This window comes from Galleria mellonella, unplaced genomic scaffold, assembly GCF_026898425.1.
Source record: "Galleria mellonella isolate WM207_F2 unplaced genomic scaffold, CSIRO_AGI_GalMel_v1 utg54, whole genome shotgun sequence".
Lineage (NCBI taxonomy): Eukaryota > Metazoa > Arthropoda > Insecta > Lepidoptera > Pyralidae > Galleria > Galleria mellonella.
Genome location: NW_026442114.1, coordinates 3,275,994 through 3,288,063, shown reverse-complemented (window position 1 = coordinate 3,288,063; position 12,070 = coordinate 3,275,994). Strand labels below are relative to the sequence as shown.

Below are 12,070 nucleotides of genomic sequence, written 5' to 3'. Positions count from 1 at the left end.
TAAATTATTCAGGTGCTTATTTTATTCTATTTTATTTCACTTTATTCTCAGTCAAAACGCCTCTGAATAATTCGTTATTGTTTTTTTTAATTTTTTTTTTTATTTATTTCTCATCGAACAATATCGTGTCCTGAGGTCATTTGAGAGATGTTGTCCTTGATACGAACGGTATTCTATTTATAGCCGGAACATGATTCGTGATATAAGTACCAGTATCAATTACTTATGTTTTGCGCTTGCCTCGTGACCTTTATTATTCCTTAGGTTTCAATTCAAAAGCTATTTTCGACTAAAAGTATTGGGAAATAATAATTGAGGGTAGTTAAAACATACAGTCGGCTAATTGTCTTTTCACATTGTTACTTTGATATCTTTTTTATTATTCCGTTGAAATTACTTTCTTTCATTTACTTAGTTAATTGATACAGGTAGATACCTGCTTTAATGCAATTTTAATTACTGTTCCGACTACCAAGGGGAAGGGGGGAGGGGTTATTAGTAATTAAATTTAACGGTCTCAATGTATAGCGTCGGCCTCTACACAGCTCCCTTTAGAAACCATCTTAGTAAATTCTTATTGAATTCGTCATGAAGTGACTTGCTTTCATCCTCAAATAGCATCTCTCAATGGAGTCCCACCAGCGTATACCGGTAGTACAGCTGGACTTCCATTCTACTCTTATTTAACAAAAAAAAAATTGGAATCACAGTGCATTCTGCGATCTCCATGATGATGAACAGCATTAGGTCACTAGTTCATTACAATGCAAGCTGTAATCGACCTCTACTCCTATGGTAAAACCTGGTACACTCTGCCACAGCACATTGCTTTGCTTCATAATTGTAGTTCTGTGTTTTCTACTATTTCATCATCATCGTATTGGCCTCTAACTGTCCACTGCTGAATAAAAATCTCCCCCTTGGGGGGTTTTGCCAGTAGTTGCCACGCTTGCAAGCAGGTGGCTGGGTAACCTCAGAATTTGGCGATGCTTTAAGAGGGACGCTGCTGCCCATCCCTCGATCATTAACTTCCCTTAGTCGCCTCTTACGACACCCACGGGAAAGGAAGTGGTGGCCTATTCTATGCCGGGACCACACGGGAACTACTATAACTTTTCTAAACTGGCTCAGCTTCCAGATACTCGTGATCTGTCATACTCGTGGACGAGTGCTGCCTAAAGGGTTTGGTCTATATAATATTTTAATATACATATATTAGTCTGATATATATTTTAAATTTTATGACCTAATACTGCTCAGTTATGTATTCACACAAGTTCATTATTTAATTATTATATTATAATTTAATTTTTTGATAAAAGAAACAGCCGAATTTCTTGCTCTTTTTTAACTTAAATTACGTTCCGAATGGGCTCTAATGAAAAAAAAATTATTAAATATAAATTTATTTGAATAAAAACCTTTTTTTCTCAAATATATTTAATCTATTTTGCCATAACAAAGAGAACTTGCGTTTTACCATCTATTTTATGTGAAATCTCACGAGATTGTATTTTTTTTTTATTGTAACTTGTGACAAATAAATTGACGGCCCACTTGATGGAACGTGGAATCCATTGCCTGCAGTCATTAATATGAACTAATGAAAAATATAGACGACAAACTGTATCCCGCGGTTTCGCTTGCTTGAATCAGCATAGAAAGTATCCCACGTGTAGAGTCAAGATATAACCTGTCCGTGTATTAAATTTAATTCGAATGCGTTGAGTGGTTTTTGCGTGAAAGAGTAACAAACATTCATCTATTCTAGCCTTACAAACTGTAGCATTTATAATATTAATAGTAAATAATAACATCACCCTTTGTCAAAGTTGGTTAAATAGAGGATTTTTTATGGACGATAATGGTATGGTAACCCCGCCCGCGCTATCAGTATATACTGGTGGGGCGCCAGTGAAGTATGATAGGTGAGGATGAAAACACAGGCCAGTTAGCCCATCGTGACGAATTCAACGATAAATTAGTCACGATAGTTTCCAGGTGGAGGTCGACCTGACAGGGTATATTGCTAGTAATGACCCCATTACTAACAATCCCTTTCCCCTCTATTCTTTAAATATTGTCATTAATGTAAATGTCTGTTTGTCGGCCATAACTCCGCTCTTGTTTATGAACTAAGGGTAGGAACCTACATTTCCTCTGTCATTAATATGTTAATGAAACTTGTCTCAGGAATACGGTAATATTAAAGACGTGCCAAGCTGCGCTTTATTTTCGCTTGAAAGTTTTTAATTAAGTTACGTGTTTGACCAAGTTTCAATCAGATCGGAGAACTAGGTTATTAATGAATATAAAGGATGAATAAATATGCAATTTTACGCGACATGTAATAGCGCGCAAGTTGACGCGCCAACTTGTTAAAATTTATCGCCTATCATCCGTTGTATATGCATATTTCAACCGTGTAGCAGTTGTGTTTGCATGGCTGTGTTTCGGTTTGAAGGGTGGGATATGGCGTGACTTTACTGGGTACAGAGGAATAACACCTGAGTCCTCGGGAATGGCAACGCATGGGGGGTATCATGGGCGAAACAGTATATTCTGTTGTCCACGGTACTGCTCATGTCTATAGGCGATGGTTACCACTTTCCATCAGGTGGGCCGTCAGATTGTTTACCATTCTAAGTTGTATAAAAAAAAAAATACTTTTAAATAAAATAATTGTAGCCAAATTAAGAAAATTCTTCTAATGGAAGGGATTTAAAAAGATTGATGGATATAAAGGGATTTTTAGATAATTTTACTGCTCTGGGTTAAATACAAAAGGCGTTTTTATTATTTTATTAAGAAGACAAAATATAATGTAGTTTTATGATGGCGGCGCAGATGAAAGAGAGAGAGAGAGAGGGAGAGAGACGACAGCGTCTTCTCTGTTACACAATTTTCAGTAGTGTGGCCATTACAAGAAGTCTAACCCTAAGAACAAGGAATTACATAGAAGGAATGATATAATAAAAACTGTAAATCATATGGTTGACTCGTTTCTTCTAATGCAAATATAATTAGTAAAAAGAGGACGAAAGATACACCTTCATTTGTTATTTTTCTCAATTATCACCACATCAGTTGTCATTTTTCTCAATTCATAGCAGGCTAGTGTATAGAAGTTTTAATATGCCAAATATTTGACAATAACAAATTTTACATTACTAGATTATATATTCGACACAGTTTATGTACAAAGTATGCAAGCAGGTTGTATCTGAATTTGGTAGGGTTATACGGCCGTATAACATTTTCTATATGGTACACTAGCCTGCTATGAATTGACAATTTTATTATTCCTTCTATGTAATTCCTTATTCTTAGGTCTAACCTGGTAAAGTAAAATGACTGTTGCCATATAAAAAAAAATCACATTTAACAAGATACAACAATAAACAGTGGTCACATTTCACAAGTGTCTATTTGTTAACGCTTCAAAACAGTATCAATAGAGTATACACATCAAAAATGTAAAAAGCTGTATCAATAACAATGTTTGTACACATTAATATTTACCCAACAAACATTGTATTGTCATTCCATTATAGGAGAAAGCATTTTTAAATAATAGAATTATTTACAAATGCTTTCTCCTAAAATAAATAAAAAAAAATTAGATTCCCACTACGGTTTTTGAAATCAGTATGAAGCCATAAATAATATTACTGGGCCTGGTATACCTATAACCGTCTATATATGGGGGGGAGGAATTGTTAATAATGGAGACTAAGGACCCCATTGCTAGCAATATACCCAAACAGGTCGACTTTTTTTTTATACAACTTAGAATGGCAAACAAGCTGACGGCCCACCTCATGGAAAGTGGTAACAGTCGCCTATAGACATGAGCAGTACCATGGACATAACAGAGTATACTGTTTCGCCCATGATACCCCCCATGCGTTGCCATTCCTGAGGACTCAGGTGTTATTTCTCTGTACCCAGTAAATTCACGCCATATCCCACCCTTCAAACCGAAACACAGCCATGCAAACACAACTGCTTCACGGTTGAAACACGAATGGGACAGAGTTACCCAAGCAATCGACTTTTGTACAAAGTCTCCCTCCACGTGGTCCCCCCTGGAAACCATCGTGCTGAATTCCAAGTATATTCAACACTATGGGCTAACTGACCTGTCTTTTCATCCTCACCTATCATCACTTACTGGTGCCCCGCCAGCGTATCCCATTAGCGCAGGCGGGGTAACCACTCCATTTTCCTCCAATAAAAAAAAAGTTTCCTTAGTCGCTTTTTACGACACCCACAGGAATAGAAAGGGTGGCCTATTTTTTTATACTAATACAATTTTATACCTATATATGTCTATAGGTATAAAATTCCCATAAAATTACCTATGTATGTATATAAATCAATTGCTGTTCGTTTGTTTCGCTAAAACTCAATAATTAAGATTGTGTTCCGCCAAAAATTGACTTCAATTCTGACAGAACCAGGTGTTTTGATTTAAAAACTAAATTACTGCACCGATTTTGATAAAATTTCTACGGGACCGGTTTGTTTTCAGATGATAAAGGAATTTTTCAAACAAGTTTACAACTGACAAAGTTATAAGATAAAAAATATAAAAAAAAATATCACTAAATTAAGAATCTCCAACTTTTATCTCTTTCTTTTTAGCCAACTTCAAAAAAGGAGATTTTGAATTGGGTAACATTTTTTTCATATTTATTACAATTCCAAGTTTATAAAAATAAACTAACTGGTTTTGCTACAGTTTTATTAACCGACTTGAAAAAGAAGGAAGTTCCTAGTTCGGTTGTATTTTTTTTGTTTGTATGTCACCTCATAACTCCGTCACTTCTAAACCGATTTGGAAAATTCTTTTTTTATCTGAAAGGATTATTTTTACAGATTGCCCTCATAGAAATTTTATCAAAATCAGTTCAGTAATTTTATTTTTAGATCAAAAATGATTGGTTTTGTCAGAGTTTAATTTTTTTTTATGTGTGAGACCTTAAATTGTTGTGAAATACAATTTATTTATTATCTATCCAGATTAGATATTCAATTTAATTAATTTATTGCGTTCTAAAATATTAATATAAACAAAAGATCCTAAAAATCACTAAATTACATTGTACACCCTGCCGGATATAGCAATTAGAAGCGAGGAGGGTCAGGCGTCACCTTTAAAAACTTAATATTTATTTATTTTATTTATTTATTCTTTAAAAATAATTACAACATTATAACAGCAAAAGCCAAATCATTGTTATAAATCTAGTGTGCTAACATACAAAGTTATAAAAAATGTATTTAACCCGACTCGAGATATTCCTGAGCCGCTTCTAATATCTGGCAGGCTACTACTATGTATATGTGTGTATATGTATATATATGTGTATATGTACATGTACATGTACATGTACATGTATATGTATATGTATATGTATATGTATATGTATATGTATATGTATATGTATATGTATATGTATATGTATATGTATATGTATATGTATATGTATATGTATATGTATATGTATATGTATATGTATATGTATATGTATATGTATATGTATATGTATATGTATATGCACCTATATAATATTAAATTTAATATATATATATATATATAATGAAAATACTAAATACCGAGCAAACCATGTAATTAAGAATTATAGGTGTATATCGTGTACTTACAATAAAACAATGATAACACAGCTTATCAATGAGATAAGAGAGTGATAACATTTTAATAACAACTGGTCCGCTATCGTTTGTACATACAGAGTGACATTCGTGTGTGTAGAACATTTATTTATTTATTTATTTATAGGAACACCAACAGCATATTGCATTATAACACATATAACAAACATTAAATACAGTACAATATTAATGCACGTGCCTATTAAAGGTATTCACAGCATTTATTTTAACATAATTATATCTACAGTATGAAATGAAGTAAACAATTTTAACAAATACAACAAAATGCTGTTTTGTTTTGTTTAAAATGTGTCATAATTTTTTTATTTTTAAATCTCGTGTTAAAATCTATACCTACATCAAAGTTTAATAATTGTGTAAGTATTTTTTTTTTCTCAAATCTCTTTGGTGTTAATTTTTTTTATGATAAATTTTAATTGCGTAAATGATTTTGTGATTTTAAATATTTTTCAATTTGCTTTAAAAAGATCGAGGTTCACAACTCGATTGTATATTTTTTTTATTGTTTGTTACCTCCATAACTCGATGAGTTCTAAACCGATTTGAAAAAGTATTTTTTTTTTATTAAAAGGGTTTATATATCTACTTATAGATTGGTCTGATAGAAATTTTATCAAAATAGATTTAGCAGTTTAATTTTGAAATAAAAAAAAATAGTTTCGTTACAATTGCAGTCGATTTTTTTGTGGAACGCAATCTTGTATTATTCTTTAAGTGGCGCAATAAAGAGTAAATAAATAAATAAAAACAGCAGAGGGAGACCTTGTATAAAAGTTATTTATGTGGATATTTTTGTTTCACTCGTGTTTCTGGCTTCAAGCATCTGTGCTTTCAAGGATGTATTTCTGTCTGAAGGGTAGGGTAACGACAGTGAAATTACTGGATACTGAACCATAATACTTTACTCATTACTATTAGTACTAATTTTTTTAAATCGATGATAATGGAATGTTAACCCCACCCGCGCTATCGGTATACACCGGCGGGGCACCAGTGAAGAATGATAGGTGAGGATGAAGCAGGTCAGTTAGCCCATCGTGACGAATTCAACAAGAATTGTTCACAATGGTTTCCAGGGGGAACCACGTGAAGGTCGACCTAATAAGATATATTGCTAGCAATAGGGCTGTCAAACTCCATTGCTAACAATCCTTTTCCCCCTAGTAATAGTCGAGAAGCTCCATTCGGATGCCAACTTAGTCGGCTGGGTCAGATCTGAGTGAATTGCTTTAGTTGTATGTTCATTTTTACTAACATAGTTTGTAAGGAAACTGTTATTAATAAAATTTACCAAATTGTAGTCTGAAATAATAATAATTATTATTAAGAGTAGCATGGGCATACACTGTCACAGTATACACTGTGACATCCAAGCTGTTCATATCTGTTGACGATATTTTTACACTGGATTTTTCATTAACCTCATGACCACGGTGGAAATTGGTATTTCCTTGTATGTGAAATGTATGTATTTTGTATATATATATATATATATATATATATATATATATATATATATATATGCACGAAAAATTATTAATTCACTCTTGCGCCACTTACCCACTTCTATCTGTTCTCCTTTAACCAAAGGTTGTTTTTGAGAGATTGCCTTATCGATAAGACCGCCTTTTGTACCTCTTTATATTTCAATTTGTATTTATGTTATTGTATTTCACTTGAATTATTCACTTGTCATTGTATATTTTTGTTTATGGTGCAATAAAGAGTTAAATAAATAAATAAAAATAAAATAAAAAAGCTATGATAAAATACATCAGTATCATCATCATCATCATATCACCCGTTAATCGTTCACTGATGAAAATAGGTTTCCCCTATTGTGTGGTTTTGCTAGTAGTTACCACGCTTGGCAAGCGCATTGGCAACCGTAGGTGGTTACTTTAGTAGTGTTTTAAGAGGTACGCTGCTGTTTTTCGCTTTTTTTTATACAACTTAGAATGGCAAACAAGCTGACGGCCCACCTGATGGAAAGTGGTAACCGTCGCCTATAGACATGAGCAGTACCATGGACATAACAGAGTATACCTACTGTTTCGCCCATGATACCCCCCATGCGTTGCCATTCCTGAGGACTCAGGTTTTATTCCTCTGTACCCAGTAAATTCACGCCATATCCCACCCTTCAAACCGAAACACAGCCATGAAAACACAGCTGCTTCACGGTTGAACCATGAATAGGACAGAGATACCCAAGCAATCGACTTTTGTACAAAGTCTCCCTCTGGTAAAATCGCTCAACTATTAAGTTCCCTAAGTCACCTCTTCTGACTTCTACTGGAAAAGGGGTGGCCTAGTTTATACCGTGACTACACATATTGTATATATTGTATATATTTATTATATACACATTAGATATTGTATAATAGGTCATGATAACCGAGCTGAACGTGCTTTTCAATGGACGAAATGGATTATCGTGTGTATGCAGACTTGAGATCAATATTTAACGATACGACAATAATATAGGGCAATTTGTACCAATTCTAACACTTGTTAAAACAAATGTTTTGTTAATGTTATCACTAGCTAGGGCTATCTATACCAGAGGGAGACTTTGTACAAAAGTCGATTGCTTGGGTACCTCTGTCCCATTCGTGTTTCAACCGTGAAACAGCTGTGTTTGCATGGCTGTGTTTCGGTTTGAACGGTGGGATATGGCGTGAATTTACTGGGTACAGAGGAATAACACCTGAGTTCTCAGGACTGGCAACGCATGGGGGGTATCATGGGCGAAATAGTATACTCTGTTATTTCCATGGTACTGCTCATGTCTATAGGCGACGGTTACCACTTTCCATCAGATGAACCGTCAGCTTGTTTGCTATTTTAAGTTGTATAAAAAAAATAGCTGTCTCCCGCGGTTTTATTTACTTGAGTCAGTGCATAAAATATCCTATTTTAATAAAGTATTTACTGTTCAACCTTGCTAGAACAGCAGAATATTAAAGTAAATATTGACATTTGAGAACGAAATGTAAAGTATCACAGACAAGCCCAAGAGGTTTAAGTGCTACTAAAATTCAAAGTTTTTTTTACATATTTACATGCTTTTTTTTTATACATCTTAGAATGGCAAACAAGCTGACGGCCCACATGATGGAAAGTGGTAACCGTCGCCTATAGACATGAGCAGTACCATGGACATAACAGACTATGCTGCTAATTAAATAAACATATAATAATATGCTAAATTAGGATATAACTCTTACGTTTACGACGTTGTAAAAAACACGTCCTAGCAAGAAATATTGCGTTCGGGTATTAATTTATTTAGGAATATCGCGTATTATGTGTTACTTTACATTCATAATTAATAAAAAAAAATACATATATACTCGCCAAATTAGAAATTTTACTTTAAATTATTCTTTATTACAAAATAATCAACAAAAAAACAACAAGTCTCGATACCAGCGCCATCTAGTGTTTCTTATCTAATTTTGTTTAACCAATCTCAAAACCTTTAAAATCGTTCCAGTTCCTGAACTGAATCTTTACCACCGTCAAGATGTTCGAGGGCGCGGTGGCGGGCATCCTGAACCGGCTCCTCGGGAAGTACGTGCAGGACCTCGACACGGAGAACCTCAACGTGGGCATCATCTCCGGCAATGTCAGCCTTACAGATCTTAAACTCAAGCCGGAGGCTTTGGTGAGTGAAGAAATGTGGCAACACGATAAGTACTCCGATTTCCAGATCGCAATTTATTTATTTATTTAAAGGAACACATATAACAAACATTAAATACAATACAATATTAATGCACATGCCTGTTAAAGGTATTCACAGCATTTACTTTAACATAATTATACCTACAGTATGAAATGAAGTAAACAATTATAAGGAATTAAATAACACTAGACTACAAATATTTTAAAAGTTGCGTTATTAGTTATAGAAATATACATGTAACCTGAGTTGTGACATCAGTAAATACGATTATAACTGAATTAAATTAACAAATATTAATATATATATATAAATATATATATATATATATATATATATATATATATATATATATATATATATATATATATATATATATATATATATATATATATATATATATATATATATATATATATTGTGATAATTAGAGTTACTTATTATTGCACAATGTGTTTCAGCAATTTATTCGTGTAGGAATTCGAATTATCGTGAATTTAGTACTAAAAATCGATGTAGCAAAACAATACTTTGTAAAATATGAACGGATATGGTAGATTATATTACTAACTAGCTGTTGCTAGCGACTTCGTTCGCGTTTTCGTCGTTTTTCGTAAAATAAGCCTATGTCCTTCCTCACGGTTTAGTGGTATTGATGTAACAGACACATTTCCCTTCACTGCTCTGCTCCTATTGATCGTAGCGTGATGAAAAGTATACTATAATCTGCCCGGGAGTATGAAGAATAATTGTACCAAGTTTCGTTAAAATCCGTCGAGTAGTTTTTGTTTGTATAATGAACATACAGACAGACTGACAAAAACTTTACTGATTGCATTTTTGGAATCAGTATCGATCACTAATCACCCGCTGATAGTTATTTTGGAAATATATTTCATGTACAGAATTGACCTCTCTACTCTACTACTTTGTTTACTTACTACTAGTTTTGTCATATTATCATGTATAATTTATAATTTTTTCTTATGAAAGAGAGTAAATCTAATGAACGATACTATTAAGTTAAAAGTTAGTTCAGTGTATGTGTAAAATAAATAAATAAAGTCAGTAGTAAAAATCTATGAACTTGATATATTTATTTTTGTTTTACAGTATGAACTTGACTTACCTATCGACGTGAAAATTGGAACGATCGGGCGAATCAACCTCCAAATACCGTGGGCGGGACTGTATACTCAGCCCGTAATCGTTCATATAGAAGATGTGTTGATCCTAGTTGGGCCAGCAATCTCCAACAGCTATTTCGACCCAGACAGGGAGAGAAGACTGACCAGAGCTGCGAAGAGGAAGATCCTACAGGATCTAGAAGCTGAAAGCGAGATACTCAAAGGCCCGCAGAACTTCTTCGAGCATTTATTCACGGCCATAGTTAATAATATACAGATTTACATAAGAAATATCCACGTGAGATATGAAGACTCAATCAGCTCGAAGGATGGGCCGTTAGCTTGCGGTCTTTGCCTTCAGAGTCTCTCCATTGAGACTTCAAACAGGTATGAGTCCAATTTTTAAGGTACTAAAAAATGTTGAATTTGTATTATTTACCAAAGGGAGGCTTTGTACAAAAGTAATTTTGCTTGGTTACCTCTGTCCCGTTCGTGGTTCAACCGTGAAGCAGTTGTGTTTGCATGGCTGTGTTTCAGTTTAAAGGGTAAGATATGGTAGTGAATTTACTGGGGACATAGACATAACTTATTCCTCAGGAATGGCAACGCATAGGAGGTATCATAGGTGAAACAGTATACTCTGTTACGTCCATGCTACTGCTCATGTTTATAGGCCACGGTTACCACTTCCCATCAGATGGGCCGTCAGCTTATTTGCCATTCTAAGTTGCATAAAAAAAGATTATTGTAAAGATGACAAAAGACTTTTATTTGAAGTCTTGTATTATATTTACATCATTACATAGTATAAAACAAAGTCGCTGTCGCTATCTGTCTGTCCCTATGTATGCTTAAATCTTTAAAACTACGCAACGGATTTTGAAGCGGTTTTTTTTTAATAGATAGAGTGGTTCAAGTGGAAGGTTTATATGTATAATACATGCATAATATTGTAGAGAAACACTGACAATTTTAGAGGTTTCTAATGTAATGTAAAGGAATTAGGGGGCCGGCGACGCTATTTACGAGTAGTATCAGCATTGTTCCCGTGCGAAGCCAGGGCGGGTCGCTAGTTACAAACTATAAACTATTGCAGCAAATGGAAACCATCAGTGACACCGGCGAACGCGACTACTGTCTACCAAATGATGAAGATCGAATCATTGTCCGTATATTGGAACCCCACGGCGACTGCGCTGGATGATAATGAAATTGCACACATAACCCCGATGCAGTACTACAATTGGAAGCACTATATGCTCACTGGACTGAACAAGTTCTCCATGCACCACGAAGACTTCGAGTTTTGTAAGTAACTGCATGCTATGTTGGTCGCTCAGAGAAATATATAAATATTTAACCAGAACTTATTTTTCTTCTTCTTCTTCACTGTGTTCTGGGTTGTCACCAGGAATTTTTTTGTATGGGTAAAAATTGAATGGCAACTCCGCCTGTGCTAACGGGATACGCTGGCGGAGCACCAATGAAGGGTGACAGATGAGAATGAAAACAGGCCAGTTAGCCCATCATGATGAATTCATCAGGAATTAACCAT

At 34.3% G+C, this 12,070-nt stretch overlaps 1 protein-coding gene across 4 annotated transcripts in view; it reads left to right on the top strand.

The window, feature by feature from the left end:
• Nucleotides 1–12,070, top strand: part of LOC113509831 (intermembrane lipid transfer protein VPS13A-like) — a 64,118-nt gene that overhangs the window by 222 nt on the left and 51,826 nt on the right. For 3 of the 4 annotated variants that reach the window (XR_008253282.1, XM_026893260.3, XM_031910847.2), the window contains exons 1-4: nucleotides 5,734–6,056; nucleotides 9,200–9,370; nucleotides 10,502–10,902; nucleotides 11,612–11,823. Coding sequence is in view for 3 of the 4 variants with exons in the window: in XM_026893260.3 (XP_026749061.2) it covers nucleotides 9,230–9,370; nucleotides 10,502–10,902; nucleotides 11,612–11,823 (754 nt within the window). In the remaining variant the exon portion in view is untranslated. Of the gene's footprint in view, nucleotides 1–5,733; nucleotides 6,057–9,199; nucleotides 9,371–10,501; nucleotides 10,903–11,611; nucleotides 11,824–12,070 lie in introns of those variants that run through there. The other variant, XM_031910848.2, reaches the window with a different exon arrangement.